The following is a 19716-nucleotide window of genomic DNA, read 5'->3' as shown; positions in this document are numbered from 1 at the left end:
CTTCTTAGATGGCTGGAAGGTTGACTGTCTTGCTGATTTACCTCAGACACGGTGCCTGGTATTTCTGCCTGTCTACACTATACACTGTGTGCTAGCAACCGTTTCTTCACTGAGGTCTTCCATACCATCTGAAGTGTCCCTGATACCATCTGTCCCCTCAGAGAATTGGATAGGTTTTAAGTGTGGCTTACGTTGAAGACTTGTATCTTTGACAATGCCGTAGTCTATTCAGACTGTTCTCCTAAGAAAAAGGTTAAATTTAATCTTGAGTTCTCCTTTAGACTGTTTGTAAGAGTCCTTTCTCCACTTGAATTTACTGATTTTTATCATTTCTGCTTTAGCTTTACCACACTGGATGCTGGCATTTCAACCTGTTTCTAAAACTTTAGATAGCCAGGGAAATCTGTTATATTTCAAATGTACAGTCTTCTTTTATATAAAATACAATTGTACTTTATGCAAACTTAAATTATGTAAAATTGATAGTATGGTATGCTAAAGTATCAATAAAACCTCACCCAAATTTTAAAAATAGAAGTGGACAAGAATTTCATCATTTCATAGCTAGAGGGCTTGTATGAACTGTAAACCACATGGCAGCACCATTTTGCCCAGTAAAATGCAGATACCTGATGTCCTTTGGCAGTGTTCTGTGAACTACATTTTTTTTTTTTTTTTTTTTTTTTTACTACATAGGAACTTGTGGTTGTGGTTTCGGTGCTTGCTTTTTTGTTATTTTAACATCTGATCTTGTTATAATTTAAAATGTTTTTATATTCTACTATAGTGTCTCCCAGTCATTGATTAAATGGTGGTGGTGCTTATACCAGTGCTGAAGCTAGCACATGAAAATAAATAAGCTTGGAATAAAATTTAGATGTGGTAAAACATGACAAAGGTCAAACAACCCCCATGACACTCTGTGCTGTAATTGAGGAATGTGAGCACTCTGTAGACCACTGGAGATGACGCTGAGAAAATAAAATGGAGGATTGAAATAAAAATGCGCTGTGATGTAGAGGTGATGTAGAGCTGTGCCTCCTGAGAGTGCCTTTACTCCTATAGAAAAATCAGTTTTGAATTTTGCATATATTGAATTATTCAAAGCCTTCGGGAACACATCCCTTGCATAAAATGCAGTCATCTTATTCTTGAGATTTTTTTTTGTAATTAAAATTATATAGCAGTTTTTAAATCTCTTAAAACACATTCGGGCAAAGGTAATAGTTTTTTTATCTTTAAAGACAAGGATATGAATGATTTTTATTAATCGGCCTCATCAGTTAATTTATAACTAGCTTAATAATTTCAAGCCACTCTTTCCATAATGATTTTAAAGGTTTCTAGCTTTAATACTGTATATCAGGGTCATAGGGACATCTGGGACAAACATTTGACATCCCACAATAGAATGTTAGATTCGAAGAGAACCTTAGAGATCATTTTACAAAGCAGGAACAGATGGTTAAAGAGGCTGGCGAAGGGACTGGCTCTGGGTCACCCAACATTTCAAGGAACTGTGTTTTTATATTTTTATGGTGTATTTTTTAAATTGTATTTAGTCTCTATTCTCTAATATCCTTTCTTCCCTCTTTACTTGGCATATTTATACTGAATTTTCCAACTATGGTAATAAGCTGAAGTTTGGATATTCTGACTCAGAGTAAGAATGGAAATACCAATTTTTCTTTTAAAAATCTGTGCAGACTATTTTCCTACTCAGGACCTGTGGGATAAATGATCTTGTAATTCAAGTTTTTTCATCAGTTTCTAATACCAGGAGGAATGTGCTACTACATACATTAGAAAGGACATGATAAAAATAGCATGTCAAATTCTAATGAAATTGTTCCTCATGGAGTTTTTCTTCTCTTCAAGATAATGCATATGGTAAAACGTTACGGCAACACCATGGCTGGGTAGTTCGAGGGGTTTTTGCGGTAAGTAAGCTTTCTGCCTCCTAATGTTCTCATGGTCATGGCTAGTTGTTTTGCTTTGTATTGTGTGGTGCTTCTGTTTGCTTTGTTTTTGAGAGTAAGAACAAACAGTTGCTTATTTCATTTAAGTCTGTAGGTCTTTTGTTGGGTGGAAATGTTGGCATTGAAAGGTGAGGCGAGACAGAGTGTGCGTCACCTTACCCAGTTCCTGTGGAGACTTGTCTCGAAAGTGGGTGCCTGTCTGATAGGGCAGTGAAGAGTGTCAGTGCAGGAAGCTGCCAGATGCTCACCCTTTGAAGGGAACCTGGTGGCAGTTTCAAGCCCATAGCTCCCTCTGCTGCCTGTAGTCAGTCCTGTTAATTCTCAGATTTTAGTAGATATTTTTTTCCTAAATTGAATTTTTTTCTCAAATATTAACTGACCTGGGTTGCCAGTGGCTAGGGCTAGGAAATCTCTTCTCACCCTGTTATTTTCTTTGTGGAGGTGTTTGTATTCATATGTTTTAGCCCCTGTTACCTACCACTGCCTCCTTCCCTGCGTGACCTAGGATGAACACACACTTGGGAATCCTAGCCCCCTAGACAGATCACTTAGCCTGCTTTGTAAAGTAGCAGGAATAGATGTCCCCTTTATGTCCGCAGTAATACTCTGTGATCCTCCTGTCTGGGGAGGGGTCAGCCTTAGATGCAGCCATGAAAAGACGGAGTCTTATGTAGTGGTACAATAGGAAATGCCATAGAATGAGAGTGTTTTGGGGAAGGTCAGGGATTCAAAACAGCCTCCAGAATGATGTCGTTTACTAATTTAAAGCATGGGAGACATCATTTGCCTAACGTAAGAACTGTTTAGGTCATGATTTATTAGGAGGCAGATAAAGAAAGTGGGAAGAATTTACCATGGAAGAAATCAAATTTTAGTGAAAGTGAAACCTCTGAAAGCATAGAGATGACTAGCTCCATCCTACTGTTCACTGGAATAGGAGCCAGGCCAGTTGCAGCCACAAACGGCTCACGCTTACCTTCAATGCATGTTTAATAACAGTAATAGCTACCATGTGGCTGTTGGACACTTACTGTGTATCAGGCACTGTGCCAGGTACTTCTGTGTTCATTATCTTTGGCAATCCTCAGGATTAAGTCCCACTATTTTACAAGTTCAGAACTGTTAGTTCCAGTCCCAGAGTGAGGCAGTGGCAGAGCCCAGGTTGCTGTCTCCAAGGCTGGTGCTTATCGCCCACATCACAGCTCTCTACAGTGAAGACAGAATAACTGAGAAGCTGCCAGGGAGAAATTAAGTAGAGGATGCTGCTACATTCATTGATCTCCCTGAGTAAATACTGTGATTGCTTGCAGGTGCCTGACACCCAAGTTCCCTTGGTTAGATGACACAGCATAAAATCATTGAGTTGTACGCTTTATAAGAAACGTAAATGTAGTTTGGGGTTTTGTTTTGTTTTTTTTTTTTCAGTTTAGAAGGCTGAGTTTGATCCTAAAATAGTGATGATCCAAGAGATGTTGCCAACAAGGATGCAGCTATAACAAAATTTGTCACAAACATGAGTATCAAAAAACTTTTTAACTTATAGCATTTTCCCCAATATACAGTAATTTAGATTCATTGTAAAAAACTTTTAGAAATCATATAAGAATAGGAAGGGGAGAAGTTTAAATTGTCCATATTTTCACCACTCTATGATAATCATTTTTTAACATTTTTGTGTTTTACCTTCCTAGCTCTTATTTTCAAATATTTTTATATATTCCTTTCAATATTGTTCTATTTCATTTTATATTTTTATATAAATATATATCTATTTATAGATGTCTATTTTTATATCTACATGTTTAAATTATGTGTATAATTATTTTTATTTTGTATATTTACTGTCTATGCATATAAATTTTTTGACATTTAGCTGGTAGTATCATTTTGTATTCTTTTCTCCCACTTTTTTATTTTTAATTTTTTCTAGTTTTATTGAGAAATAATTGACATACATTATTGTATATTTAATACATACAGCTTGATAGTTTGATTTACACATACTGAGAAATGATTACAATAGGTTAGCCTAACATCCATCTTCTCATATAGATACAATGAAAAGAAAAGAAAAGAAGGAAAGAAAGAAAGAAAGAAAGAAAGAAAGAAAGAAAGAAAGAAAGAAAGAAAGAAAGGAAGAAAGAAAAGGAAAAAAATTTTTCCTTGTGAAGTAAACTCTTAGAACTTACTCTCTCAACAATTTTGCTATATGTCCAACAGCATTGTTAGCTGTAGTCTTTCCCACTTGTTTTTAGGGACTGCATAATATTTCCCTAGTGTCGAGGTACCATAATTTATTTGCCCAGTCCTCTATGTTGGAAATTTAAGCTGCTTTAAGTTTGTTTTTACAGATAAAACAACATCTGTTTGTATGCATTTTTGACTAAAACTCTTATTTCCTCAAAATAGGTTCCTAGAAGTAGAATTGCTGTGTCTAATACCAAGAACTACAACCACCACTTAGAATTGGAGCACTTACCAGTCACTAGATGTTTTAAGTGCTTTACTTACGTGAAGTTATTAATCTCGTAACTCTGAGGCACATTCTCTTACTTTCCCTGTTTAAAGACAAACCTGAAACACAAAGAGGTGAAGTAACACACCCGAAGTTATAGAGTAAGAACAAGTTGAAGATTCTTGATATTGTCAGTAATTTTTAAAGTTGCTAGTTTTTAAGAAAATAGATTATGTTCAGCATTTGGCAACAGCCTTATCAGTAGAGGAACTAGACAGACCCTCTCAGCCTCTCTCCTATTGTTCTCCAAGTCATCCCTACTTTGGAAAGCTTACTGAGTTTTCTAATGTGCTAATTACAATAAGCAGGGCCAAATTCATTTAACTGATCTTGGTTGCTCAGGGGAACATCTTTTACACTCAAGGAATTTGACTTATTTACCAGCCAAGTAGTGTGAACTTTCATCTTCAAACAGTTATGATCTATGGAACTGATGCCCAGTCCAGGCTCTTCCTCTTTGGGGCTTCCTCTTCAATTGAGTTCTGTCATTGTTTCCCAAATAGGCTCGACTGCATCACAGTCCCCTAGGAACCTTTGAAAAATACACAGTCCTGGGCTCCACTCTGGAGAAACTTTAAAAAAATTTTATTTTACTTAAACAAATGTACATAGAGTTTTGCTTAGTTTTGTTTTTAATCACAAAGTCCAAAAAGGTTATAATAAAAATAGCAGTCCCTACCTTCTGTTCTGTACTTCCCAGACTCTCTGAAAAAGGCTGCTACTTAAAACTGCTTTGGCTATTCCAGTACCTCTGTACTTCTAAAACTGTTTACTATTATTTGTGGACTTCCTAATTTTAATTAGTTTATCAAATTTAATTAATGTTGACTTTCTGTTATGGATCAGAATTTAGCTCTCTTAGACCTCACAACCTCAGCTCTTCTGCCTCCACACTCCCTTTATATCACAAGTTAACATTATGGTAATGACCCAAAATTCTGTGACTTTTTGTTCTTTCTTATGTGAGTTTTCTGGTTTTCCCCACACCATCAGATCTCTCAAATAACCGTCATTCTGAGCTCACAAATGTTATCAGGTTTTGTTATTTTTTTCTTGGAGTCTTCCATTCCAGAGCTTCCTAAACTCTTATTCCAGTCTGAATTGTTGTACTGCTATTACCCTAGGATGTTTCTTGACAAGTTTTCCTATACTGAACCCCCACCTCATCCTGTCTTCATTTCCCAGGTCCTGTGACTTCCTGTTTCTTGATCTAACCCCTCTTTTTGATGGTATCCTTACATGAGTAGCTTCCTAAGAAGGGTGCAAGGGAGCTAAATTTTTGAGTTCCTGCATGCCTGAAAATGCCTTTATTCTGCCCTTTTTTTCCTAGAGTGTTGTTTTGGCTGGTGTAGAATTCTAGGTAGATAGTAATTTTCTCTCAGAACTTTGAAGGCATTCCTCTGTTGTCCTCCAGCTCCCAGCGTTACTTAAAATCTAATGTCATGCTACTTCCTGTTCCACTGTGGTATAAACTATTCCTCACTTCCTTCTAGATGCTTTTAGGATCTGTTCTTTATCCCACATTCTAAAATTTCACCATGTTTTCCTTTCGGTCTTTATGATTCATTCTGCTGAGCACTTGGGTAGGTCTTTAAATCTGGAGACTCATGTCCTTCAGTTCTGGGAGATGTTCTCACACTGTATTTTTGGACAGTAGCTTTCCCTTCGTTCTCTGCTTGCCCCCTTGTACCCCTACTGCAATTTGAGTATTTATTATGTGCCAGTAGAATAAACACATCCCACATGTCCCATTAATCCCTCAAGTAAGGAAAGTGGTACCGGTCCTCTTCTACAGACGAGGAAACTGAGGTTGTAGGATTTTAAATACCTTGCTTAAATTCTTCAAGCTAATATGCAAAAGATTTGAGATTCAAGTCCAGGTCTCCTCACCCACACCTGTGCTTTAACCACTGCATGGTAATGCCACTTTCCAATTGCAAAAAGGGGGAGGGTTGATTCTCAAAGACTTTCAATATAAGGAAGCTCAAGAAAGCAACTGCAGAATGATAATTCAAGATTCCAAAAAGTCTCCACAGATCTCAGCAGATCCAACCCAAGAGATGCCAGATGGCAGATTTTAGCAAGCTTACAGAACAGTTGGCCTGCAAAGGGAGGGGAGCTATAAGGAGCTTAGGAAATCTTCTATCAGGGAAGTAGAGTGGTTGGTGGTATGGTTGAAAAAGCATTGAGATGATCCTAAGTTCAGATCCTGGCCCTGGCACTCATTAGCTGTGTGATACCCACCTGAAAAATAGGAATGTAAATTATACAGGGTTCTTACAGAGATTAACTGGGATAAAATATGTTAAAGCATCAGTGCACAAGCAAACAACAAATGTTAGTCCCCTTCCTTTTTAGAAAATATTCAAGAATACAAAAAGGAAATATTACCCATGTAGGGGGAAATAGGAGATATGCAAAGAAAGTATATGGAGATGAGACACAAATAGGGTGAGGCACCCTGCAAGGCCGGCCATGTACAAACAAAGGCAATGGTCGCACCATGCATACAGGTAATTCTGAGCACTTCAGGGGAGGAGTCTAGATCACTGTGAATGAGAAGAGGGCTTTTCTCTAACTCTTCTTCTCAGCATTCCCTGATGTGATGGCATTATTCATCCTCAAGATGGCCCAAGTACACACTCGCTTCTTCTAGCCTTGATATTATTTGATTTGGTGCTTGAAACATAATTTTAGAGTCCACGAATTGAAAGGATATACTCCTATTTTCTCTCTCTTGCTCTCCTCAGCTCTGTGCATGTGTGTGAGCGTGTGTGCACGCATGCTCTTGTGCATGAGTAAAGTCTGCAAGAGATGTGGTGCAGATTCTCACGGGCAATTCTTTTGCAGTTAGCTCTGAGAGCAGCTCCATCCTATGAAGATTTTGTGGCTGCGTTAACCATAAAGGAAGGTGACCACCAGAAAGCAGCTTTCAGTGTTGGGATGCAGAGGGACCTCAGCCTTTACCTCCCTGCCATGGAAAAGCAGCTGGCAATACTGGACACTTTATATGAGGTCCACGGACTGGAGTCTGACGAGGTGGTATGACGTCTGGAGGACAGCGCCGCCTCTAACTTCAGGGAATAAAGTTTGCTAAAGTGTTTTGTTGCCCTACTTAATTTCCAGCAGCAGCTTCCACCCTCTCCAATCCCTGATTTGAGGGGATGGAGAGGAGGCAAAGCCTAGTGCTTTTATATATAATTTTTAAGTGCATATGTGTTTTATGTGTTTAAAAATCAAGGTGCTATCTATTTCAGTTCAGAGGGCCTTGTGGAAACCAAATCATAGCTGTTTCATAGACTCGAACAGCAAGTTGTACAAGCAGATTTGACAAATGAATTTGTTAGTATTGTGTTTTGTTTTGTTTTTAGCTCTTGGTTTTAATGGGCCACCCAAACCCAAGTTGAAAATGAGCAAATTCTTTATCAAGGACTGTAACTCATAGCCAGTGTTTCAGTCAGTTTACAGCTAGCCTAAAAATTTAGAGGGAGCTAAGCCCCTTTGTTACAGCTGTTGAAATGCAGAGTTTGCTATTCGCAGACATTCTTTAAAGAACCTCTTCTCTGTGGCTCTGTGGGCCAGTAGAGCCTGTGTCGTCAGGACGTCCAGGGCATTGGTGTGACCATGCCCATGTGGGAGGTGGACGACATAAACAGCAGTGCCCTCTCTGTTTATGGGCCAGGAGACCATTGCTCCGAAGAGATGAGTGGTGTCCTCCTGCTGGAGGACAGTACGGGAGGGGTGGGACTGATCATCTGAGGTGACCCCTATCTAGTGCACACCTTTTGCCAGCATGCTTTCTCCTGTATCCTCTCAGTTGGACATCACAGCAAAACCATGACATTCAAGGATTATTACCCAATTTCGAAAGTAAGGTTTAGAGATTGAGGAACTTACTCACAGTCACACAGCTGCTAAATAAAAGAACCAGATGACTTCCACGTGTGATCTGGACCACCTCTGCATCAAAATCACATGGAGCGCTTGTTCAGAAAGCAAATTCCAAGGTCTTATCTTAACCTGAAGGACTAGAATTGTGGGAATGGGACTCTGGATAATAAATCCTGAATTTGAGTAAACTTCCCACGTGATTCTTGTGTACACAGGGTTGAAGAACCACAAGACTGAATTTTAGATTACAGAATTCCCAGTCTTCGGCATGAACTAAATGATACGCTGTTTTTTTCAAAGAGGAAGAAGCAATAGTTGATATAAAGTAGTCAAAGGGAGAGTGAGAAGTGGAGCAAGCTTACTCAGCATCTTTCTTAATTGAACCAGCCTCGGTGTCCAGCCCGCAGGCCTCGGTGTTGCCTTCAGGGACCACGTTCTGAACGTGCTCCCCGATCAGTCTCGGCTCAGTCACCAGCAGTGAGTGCAGAGCGAGCTAAGTGCAGCTGCTTATCAGTCTCAAAAGCTTTGGGACCATGTCAGGGTTTAAAGGTAGGATTTAAGCCTTGTAAAACAACCTGTGTAGGGTTCTCCTAAATAGTGTGATGCCAGGCCTGTGGCCCTAGCCTCTCAGTAGGCCAAGCTTCCAGGGATGCCCTCCCCATCAGAGGGTCCTGGCTTATAGCAGCGGAAAGGGAAGTTCCAGCATGAAGGGGTTACCAGGGGAGAAGGTGAGTCCCTTTGAGGGGCACAGTGATGGTGTTCCAAGGGCAAAGAGAACCCTCTCCTCAGATGAGAGGTTAATGTAGGGAGGGGTGTTGACTTTGTCTTTTGTCTGTCTTTAAACAAATGGACATTTCTGTAGCTCAGATTAACGAAGTAGGTACTCTGCTCCATAAGGATTTCTGGAAATGCTTACATTTAGAAAAGCAACCTCAGACGTTTTAAGGCTGGGGAGAAAGGGGTGCTAAAGTGATGCTGATTCTTTTGTGTCTCAGCACTGGCTGTTGGCAGCTACTGAGGTGTGTGTGCTGCCTTCCCCTACTCGCATGAGTAATGAGTGCGGCTCTCCTCCTCTGGCTGGTGTGAGTGTGATGGCAGGACTAGAGAGTACTTTAGACCTCCTGCCCTGACACAGCCTCCTAAAAGGGAAGAAGAAAAGGCTGCCATCCTTTGTTTTGCCTTAAATGAAGACGCATTAGGCATTGTGCCAGTGGGTGGGATGCCGCCAGGAGAGTTGTCAGTGTTGTGAAGTGTGACCGTTCTGAGCAGATGCTCATGCTCTCCGTCACCTCCGGTGCACCTGTGTGGTCTCTTGGGAAGGGCTGAGCACACTGAAAATACCTCAGATTTCCCACCGAGATTCTGAATACACACAGAAAGCAAGCTGCTCAGCGTGGCCTTTTCACGTTTACATAGGTACTGTCTTGGTGTGCATGACCCAGTTTTCTGGGAAAGAAGGGTTTCAGATTATCTGGGATCATTGGGAACCCAGATCAGAGTAGCTTGAATAACTTGAATAAGTTATGCTTTCTACTCAGTACGTTTCCAGCCCTACAGAAAGGGGGCAGTATTTTTGGTAGGTATTTTCCTCACTGGAGCATATTAAGTTTGCCTAAGATGTGTAAAGCTCTGGAAACTGAACCTCACAGTAGATGATAAATACAACTTGACCTGAAGCCCAGCACAGTCAGAGCTTCCTCCTGGACCTACAGTATTTGCTTCTCCATCTTAGTTAAAGTCATCATCTGTGCTAATTTGTAGTTACTATCTAAGAAGAGGACAAAGAGAAAGGATAGTTAAGGCTTTCTCTCTATAATCCTCCAAGATTCCTGGGCCGTCTAAGCTTTCTTTCCCCCTGACAGTGAGAGGAGGTGGGAAAACGCTAGTACATTTGTTGGCAGAGTAATCACCTTGCTCTCATTGCTCAGACATTTTTAGGATTCCTTTTCTATAGCAACCTTTTGAGAGCTCGTCAAGGAAAGGCAGCATGTCTTCTAGATATCAGTACAAGCTACGTAACATTTGGACGACCCCTTTCAAGGTGTTTCTGTCCACAGAATTTCATCATATCTGCACTTCTCCCCACTGCAGAAGCCAAGGCCTTACACTTAGAAGGGATCAGTGGGTATTTGTCACACCAAACAAAATCCTTTCAGTGATGGCAATTTTTTGTCTTTTGAAAGTAAATGTAATTCATTATAGCTAATCTTGGCAAAAAAGTTAGAGGGATACCTTTTGGGGACGAAACCAACCTGTGACTACGAGGTAAAGGCGATTTTTCTCATCACCTCTTGATCCCGCTCCACAGGGAGTTCTAGAAGTGGGGCTCTCGGAATGTTGAGCGTATCAGTCCCCAGGAAGTTGACTTTGAAAGATAGTGTTGATTAGAATGGGTATGTAGTAGCGCAAGGCACATTGTCGTCATTATTTGCATGTCATTCTGCACATAAATCCTCCCCAAATGTCATAGTCCACGGAGAGGGCTATCTGAACTCCACAGTTCAGCCCTGCTGCTTTTCTCTCCTCTCCTCTGCTCCTCTCGATGGCCAGCAGTGGCCCAGCAGAGTGCCAGAGCGTCCCTCCTCTAGCTGTTATGCTCCGTTCCTCAGCAGCACCTGGGGCACATATACGGAGCATTGGTACAGGCCTAGCCAGGGTCAGGTGCCCTGTCTATGGGCGTTCTGTTCCCCTCCCAGGCTGCAGGAGCTTCTTAAAGAACCCCTGTTCGCATTTGCAGCTGTAAAACAGGTGACCGCCGTGGTGTGTGGCATCTAGTAAAGGTGATCTGTTATTAGATGAGTTCTGCTGGAAAGTTTTGCAGTCTTCTCTTTCTGATTATTAATTGCGTTTATGTATATATCCAAAAAGTTAATGCTCTCAATTTTGTATTCAAAAAACTTTTTAATTAAGAAAAATACATGTTAGGGACCAATAAATATAGTTTTCTTTATTAAATTTAAAATAAGTAAAAGCTGGAGCAAGAGGTAGCGTATTAAGGAAACTTAATCTGATTGTGAAAACAATTTGTATGAAGAAATACCATTTAAGTCAGTAGGGAGAGTCAGAGGGTCATGACCAATACAAAATGATGTGATTTTGGAAAGTTTCTGACAGAAAATTTGTATGTTCTTTTTTTCTAAACGACCATGTCTTCAAGAAGTTGGTTACATAATGGTGCATTTCTGAATCATCAATTAAAATCAGTTGCTTCTGATTTTAGTCATAGGTTTTACAACTCTTCATCTTCCCTGCCCTCATGTTTCATTTCTCTTTTGAGGGTGAACTATCAACCTTTGAAAAACTTTTAAATTTAGAATTTATAAATACAATATATTTTAAGCCATCGATCTATTAACTGAGCTAATGTGCTTGGTCTTGGAGGGCCTGACTCAACGCTCTTTGTGATGTGGTGGAGTCTGTGCACAGGCTTCAGGGTGTAAGGCAGCCTGTGTCCCTGTGACGTGCACAGAGTAGAAACACACCCTGCTTCGGCACAGCCCTTTGTGGTCTGCAGTTGCTTACTCAGGGGTTCATAATAATGACATAAAAATACCCGCTGTCTAATAGTATTTTAAGACTGCTTATCTATTACAAGGGTGTTAGGGTCCTTCAGCAATTCCACGAGCATCCGGTCCTCTAGACCTCCTAGAAATGTCCTCAGTCCCAATCCGGCATAGGCAGTAGCCTGTGTACAGAGGCCATCTGCATGATTTCTCGTTGCACTGCTGCATCGCGGCACTCGGGGCACGATGAAGCTGTCGTTGGCAGTACGGTTGATGCATGCATCGATCTTTCTTCTCCACTGTTTTACATAGCCTTTCATTAAAAGGAAAAAACATAACCACTACTCTGCAATGCAAAAGTTTGAAGATTCTTTGGTTACCCTTTAAATCACTTCTCTTTCAGAGGAAGCACATTTCCAGCTAAGTTATGTGAGAACACAAGAAAGAGATCTTGCTTGTTTTAAGCGCCATCCTTTCTACTTTATATATTTTAAAGTGTGGTCAGTATTTCCTCCCTGTGCTTTATAAACAGAAACTACCCTGGGATGGTTGGTATCCCCTGCAAAGCTGCACAGAGAGCCACACAGACTCCTGTGCCTGTGTGTCTAGTTATAGGTATGTAAGGAGTCAGTGGTGACAAGAAGGGTGATCTAGGAGTAATTCTGTTGCTTCCCAGAAGGCTAATGAGCCAGTCTCATGGCATGTTTGATGTGTCCCCTGTGTCATGACAGTTTCACTAGAATGTCAGTAAACAGCCCAACTACCTCATGTGAAATTGGCTGTAGACAATCTGTGTCAGATGAGACATGTGTTATGGTTGATTTAATCTGGTTAATAGATGGACAGAATGATGTCTCTAAAGAAGAAACACGTTAGACCAGATGCCAAAGGCTACAATGTACATAGATTTCCTTGGATTACTTCTTTAAGTCAACATTTAATTCCACCCCCAGTATTCTTATCTTGAATGTTTGTGGTTTCATAGATCCATGCACTTTGAATATCTGTCATGTGCCGTCTTCTGTTATGGTTTTTGTCCTTCAACATTACGAATGAGCTTTATAATGACACCAGAAAGCAAGTGGTTTGTTGCTTTCTTAATTCTGATGGACTTTTACTTAGAATATAATGTGTTGGCGCCTGGAGGAGCAACTGATGAATGAAAATTTCATGTTTAGGTTTCATGTAAAACTCTGTCCAAGTTATTACTCTGTATCTTGTGGGGAGGGGGAAATAAGGGAGGGATTTACTTTTTTTGCAAAAATGTTTGAAGACATCTGTCAGATTTTATATTCGTTAGTTATAATAAACTTATTTTTAAAGAATTTTATCAAGTGTTTTTCAAAGACTTTTGTTTGGGTTTCTGCTTAATTGAATATGCCAATAGTAAGTATCATTTATGGAACATATACTATTTTCTGGGCATCATTCCAAGCTGTTTACAACTATTGACACATTTAATCCTCCTAATCACTCTACAGGGCCAGTATTATTACTGTCCTTAAGTTACAGATGAGAAAACTGAGGCACAAGGGAATTGGGGAAGCCCCTTGTCTATGATTCCACAGCTGATGTATCATGCTGATTATTAAATATTTTTAATGTCATCCAATCAGGAAAGTATATAGAACACAAGTTCACAGAGAAACAGAAATAGTTGTCAAATAAGATAAGAAATATGCCAAGGATAATACACCAATACTATATCAAAGCAAATAAAATGGTCTGAACAGAGCTGCCCACTTTAAGCATGAGCAAATTTAAATAAAATGACCTGGTAACCACATAAATATGCTACAGCCAGTAAAGGGAGCAAAGTGGGGAACAGACGAAACCAATAGGGAAGAAAAGCTAACCTAAGAAACAAAAGTTCCTACAGGTACGTTGTGTTTTCAAAGAACATGAATTCAATAAAATAAGAGCTCACATATAAGCTGATTAAACAACCGAACAAAATAAAATAAAAAAGGCAGATTGCAGAGCTAAAGGAAACAACTTGGCCAGAATAACACTATTAAGAACAAATAAATGAGTCAGAAAGAGCAAGAAACATGGTTGAAAACTGAACTGATGATAGAAGAAAAGGCTTGAGATGACTGCAAGTGAATGAAGAATTAAAAAAAGTTTAATTCTTGAGAGGACAACTGTAGGAAGACAAAGATACTCTAACAAAGGCATAACTAGTGACCAAAAAAAAAAAAAAAAGGAACTAAAAAAGTGCTGAAAGATAGAATACAGAAACATTTTCCTGAAAAGAGGGAATGAAACTTCAGATTGAAAAAGTACACTGTGTTCTAGAATCTTACGGAAAGCAGTTGACACCAAAACATACCCTGATGAAGTGAATGAACTTCAAGAATGATGAAAGAATTCTTCACTGATGAGGAAGAAAAAGCAGGTCACCAAAGGGTCTCAAACTTCTTTACCGCCAGGAGGCAGTGGAGGAATGTTTCCAAAGTTCTGAGTGGCAAAAATAGTAACAAGTATATTATTGCCAGCCGAGTTGTCAAGTATGTCAAATATTCTTCAGCATGCAAGAACTCAGGGAATACAACCCCCATGAGCCCTTCTTAAGGAAACCATTTGATAGAAGAGATGCATCAAGTGAAAGGACTGGTGGTGAGCACTGAATTTATATAAAGAACCAAGATCAAACTGGGAATTACAGATACAGATTGCAAATACTGTAAACCTTAGGAATATAACTGATAAGTTGGGGGTAGAGAAAGGGAGGTGTAAGAGTGCCAGTCTCCTCTTATTATCGTAGCAAAGAGTTGATACTGTCTAAAATAAAAAATCATAAATATATATATATATATATTATATATATATATATATATGTATAAAATGACTAACCAAGTTTTTTGGTAATTTTTAAAAATAAGTTTGAATGGATTTTTAAAGAAATATCTGTTGAGATAAAGAAATATTTAAAGTTTAGTAATTGCTTCAGTTTACTCTAGTTTCTTATCTTAAATACAAGCAAACTGCCTGAATGCTTTTTTAAAAAATTAATGTGATCAGAAATAAATATGATAAATAAAAATAAATAGGCGTCTATGTTTATAAAAATCCCCTCTATTTTTATCTCTCTCTGTGTAAAAATAAGTCAGAAATGATATTTAGCTGAAGTTAATGATGGTTAATTTAAGTGGGTATTGATTTAGTTTTACTTTTTTCTTTGTACTTTATTATACTGCTTGACTTCTGTTTGATAACTATGCTATCTTTTTATTTTAAAATTGGGAGGCAGGGAGCCTACTCCAAAAAAACAGGTTAAAAAGCATTGTATAGTGTGGTTAGACCTCTGGTATATGCTGTTCTTTATAGTGATATTTGCTTTATACGTCCTAGCAAGGTACTTTAAATTTTTAACTTAATCTCGCTACACTCCCTTTCTTCTCACTGGTGATTTTTCGCTCATAAGCCGCTATACCTTTCCTCACATATTAATCACCTAAATATCCCAGCTTCTACAACTCATTAGTGTCATATTCTTTGGGTCTAAGGGGGAAAAACAGAATGCTAGTATGATGCCTACTGACTTGCCCAGTGCATCTGAAACATGAAAAAAACAGAAAAAGAAGCCATTTGGAGTGGCTGACAGTCATCTTACAAGAGGAAGCCAAAAAGACTCAGTAACTTGGGAATTTTGCACATAAATTGGCTGCAGTCCATCAGAGGAGCTGAAAGGTTTCTTTCTTTGTGCTTCTGTGAGCTTGGAAGTGAAATGTCAGTCCTTTCTCTGCCCAAGTGAAATTGCTGGGCCGTAGAGCTGTAGCTCAGTATTAGCTTATGCTGATCAAACTCAGCTGCCAGGCATGGCAGATGCGGGAATGCAGTAGTCACCTGTCTTCAGTAAACATTTGTTTTAAGGACCGTTCAACATGGGGTTGGTGGAAACCCGTGGAAGCCCTATATTCTCTTGTGGCATGTGTGAGAGCAACCCTGGACCCTCTCTCTGTGACACAGTTTGATCAAATCCCAAATCCTTGATGTGATTAGTATAAAAAAGATGATCACCAGATTGCAGAACTGAGAGACGCCGTATCCTGCCGTGGTCATAATCACTATCCCAAAGGCTGTTATCAGGCTACAGTTAGAAATTGTGAATAACGTGTATAGCACAGTGTCTAGCTCAAGATGAGAGTTTCAAAAATGATGGTGGTAATGATTATAGTTGTTATTATTACTGTTTGAAGGGGAAGTAAAACTTTAAAGGCCATCATACCTTGAGCTTTCCTGGCTGAATAAGCCTTTTATTATTGGGGCTGCTTGTCCCTGACCTCATAGAGGATTCAGTGCTGTCCCTCCGGCAGGCCTCAGGCCCCTCCCTGCCTCCTTCAAAAAGGAGACCTTCACCTAATCCTGTTTCCACGGAGACGGCAGCATTTCCTCTTCCTTGCCTGAGCTCTTGAGGGATGCTTCAGAGCTGTATCCTATTTGGAAGATTCCAGAGGAAGTGCTAACAGCACATTTGACCTGACACTTTCTATAGAACACTACCCTGCTCACTCCAGAGGATATCCAATACATTTTTCTGCCCTAATATCCTATCCCCTTGTTCTGGACATTCTCATTTCTTTGAGTGACAGCCCCTTCACTACTCTTGAGTTCTGATTGGGCTGCTGATCACAGTGCCCAGCCCTCTGGCCACAGCAGTGGGCATGTGATCCATGTGATCTGGTCTAGGCCCATCCTGGGACTTCTCCAGGACAACTGTCTGGACACTGGGAGAACGTGTATCCCTGTTGTGAACTGCATGTTTGTGTCCCCCCCCCCCAAAAAAAAAATTCATATGTTGAAACCCTAACCCCCAGTGGGATAGTATTAGGAGATGGGGTCTTTTGGAGGCGATTAGAGTTAGATTAGGTCACCAGGGTGGGGCCTACATGATAATATCAATGCTGTTATAAAAAGAAGACCAGGAATCTCTGCGTGACCAAGAAAGCCCCTGTGAGGATGACAGAACCAGGAAGAGGACCCCGACCAAGAAACCAGACAAGCCTGATCTCAGACTTCCAACCTCCAGAACTAGGGGAAATAAACGACTGTTAAATTTAAGCCACCCAAACTACGGTACTTTGGAACAGCAGCCCCAGCTGACTAATACAATCCCTTTTCTCTCAAGTTACCATCCTGGGGTGACTGAAGAATGACTCATCGGGAGCCCGCCTCCTTCCGCTGCGTGGAGGTCTGCACCAGCGGGAAGAGGGCAGCAGAGAAGTGAGAAACGGCCACACAGAGGACAGTGGGTGGGGAGACTGGATAAACGCAGTGGAGTGCTAGATCCCGTAAGTCTGGGGCCCGTGCACACCCAGCTCTCCTAGTCATGCAAACCAATACCTCCCCCTTTATTTAGAGCTCATTGGAATGAGGTTTCTGTAACTTGTAACCAAAAGAAGCCTGAGACATTTTCAGATGAGTCCAAGACATTTGCCTTTGGCCAGATTATCTCTCATGCCTTCCGCCTCCACTAATCTGTGGACGTGATCTTTTGTGGTTAATAGAAGAAAAATGAGCAACGTGCCGAAACGAGGGTCCAGTTAGGTCATCACTATTGTGCTGCAGCAGCACAGGACACTGGGCTGCGTCTTCGCTTTCTGTTAGCCTTTACCTCCTTCCTAAATTACAATATTAATAATGAACTTTTATGTATTACCCAGAACTGTGTGAAGAACTTCGTACAGAGTGTCTCATTTAACCCTCAGAATAACCGAGAAAGTTATTTATGTATGAGGAAACTGAGGCTTAGAAATGGGGGAGCTTGAGTGTGAGAGGTGGAACTGAGCTGGGAGCCCAGACAGGCGGACTGCAGAGCCCACATCCTCATCACTGTGTGTGAAGTAGGAGAGCGCAGACACCTGGGGTCAAATCCCAGCTCTGCCTCGCCCTGCCTGCGGGGCTCCAAGGCTCTGTGCAAGCTGATTCACTTCTCTGAGCTTCACTTTCTCCTCTGTAAACCAAAAGATGACGCTCCCTGCTCTCGAGATCCTTGCAGGAATTAAATGAGGCAGCATATGAAAACCCCCTGGCATGTTGCCTTATCATCTAGACAGGCACCAGCTTCCAAGTATTTTCATCATGGCCCATGTTCGAATCTCCTAAACACATAGTGGGTGCTCACATTTTGTGCAGATCTTCTGAACCCTTCTCTTCCTGGGTGTGAGGGTGGAAACTGCGTGGGACTAGAATGGACAGATCAGGATTCTGGTTCTGCCCTTGAAATTTACACTCTGGATCACCTTGGGCAAATCATTTAACCCCTTGAGTCTGTATTTCCTTGTCTGTAAGACGGAGATGGTGTTGTCATGAAGACTGAAATGAACACCTTTACAGCAGATAGCACTGTGCCTGGCACATGGCGAGTACTAATTATGCTGTGCTGGTGGAATGGTTAGAGAGGTGCTTGTTCCTGACAGGTAGTTACTTCCTTCTCAGCTCACTCCAACCGCCCGTAGACACAAATGAAATTACATTATTAGGAAGAACCTCGTAAACTGTCCATAAATGTCATTACTTAGAGTACACTTAGGGCTTTTCCTTTTAAGTTCTTTTTAGAAATTATTTAATTTAATCTGTGAAATATTCAGGACTGTTAGGAGAGGACATTCCTATTAAAAAGAGAATTATTTAAAATATCTTATGTTTTAGAAAATAAGATGTTTAATCACACACCCAAACCAAGATCTATCTAATGTAGTCCCTTATTGTCCCTGCGTGGTAAGGCTGAGTTCTGTTGGCAGAAGTGTCTTCACAACCAGGCAAGAAACAAAACACTGCAAACAAATGAGTACCTATGATGTGCAAGGCACCATGGTAGATGCCTTGCAGACACAGAAATGAATTCCCGCTCTTCAGGAAACTTCAAACTAGACATAGAGATAAGACATATTCCTGAGTAACTGTGTTACAAAACAGAATGTAATACACGCTCTACAAGAAGTATAAACAAAATGCTTTGGGAACCCAGTGGGGAGAGTGTGTCCTTTTAGTTGAGGCCGTAGCTCAAAGGCTCCCTAGAGGGAGTGGCAATGAAGCTGGGGCATAAAGAACGTTGTGCCAGTTCGCACTCTTTTGGTTGCAAATGACCGAAGTCCTGACAAACACTATCCACCAACTCAAACTCTTTGACATTTCGGGCACACATGGAACCTTCACCAAGTTAAACCATGTGCTGGACCATAAAACAAGTTTAAAGCCATTGATGTGAAGAAAGATTCTGGGAAGATGGAAATGGCAACAGTTAGATTTTTCAGTCTCTGAATTTCCACATAAAAGCAGACAGAACAAGATAGCAAAACCAAAAATTCATGAACATATTTTACTACAAAGCTAGGTATGTTTGTTAGGGCAATAGCAACTTAACACAAACTAGTTGGCTTAAAACAACAGAAATTTATTCTGTCAGTTCTGGAGGCTACAAGTCCAAAATCAAGGTGTTGGCAGGGCTGTGCTCCCTCTGAAGCCTCTAGGGAAGAATCATTCTTTACTTCTTCCTAGCTTCTGGTGGTTGCCAGCAGTCCTTGGTGTTTCTTGACTTGTGGCAGCAAAACTCCAGTATCTGCCTTCATCTTTACTTGGTTGTCTTCTCCCTGTGTCTTCAAATCTCTCTCTCCTTATAAAAATACCAGTCACTGGGTTTAGGGCCCACTGTATATTCTGTATAACTTCATCTTAACTTGATTATATCTACAAAGACCTTGTTTCGAAATAAGGTCAAATTCACAGCTGCCAGAAATTAGGATTTAAACATATCTTTTGGAAGTACACAATTCAACATATAACACTAGGTGGCATTATACCTAACAATATGATAATGAATGTT

The 19716-nt window shown here is 40.4% G+C and overlaps 1 protein-coding gene across 4 annotated transcripts in view; it reads left to right on the top strand.

The window, feature by feature from the left end:
- Nucleotides 1–7595, top strand: part of PLEKHA8 (pleckstrin homology domain containing A8) — a 51571-nt gene extending 43976 nt beyond the window's left edge. For 3 of the 4 annotated variants that reach the window (XM_032483781.1, XM_032483782.1, XM_006185486.2), the window contains 2 exons: nucleotides 1879–1940; nucleotides 7345–7595. In XM_032483781.1, the coding sequence (XP_032339672.1) occupies nucleotides 1879–1940; nucleotides 7345–7542 (260 nt within the window). In that variant the 3' untranslated portion in view covers nucleotides 7543–7595. The remainder of the gene's footprint in view (nucleotides 1–1878; nucleotides 1941–7344) is intronic. The other variant, XM_032483783.1, reaches the window with a different exon arrangement.
- The last annotated feature ends 12121 nt before the right edge of the window (nucleotides 7596–19716 follow it).

This window comes from Camelus ferus, chromosome 7, assembly GCF_009834535.1.
Source record: "Camelus ferus isolate YT-003-E chromosome 7, BCGSAC_Cfer_1.0, whole genome shotgun sequence".
Taxonomy (NCBI): domain Eukaryota; kingdom Metazoa; phylum Chordata; class Mammalia; order Artiodactyla; family Camelidae; genus Camelus; species Camelus ferus.
The sequence above is the reverse complement of the archived record's forward strand: the minus strand, read 5'-3'. Positions and strand labels throughout refer to the sequence as shown.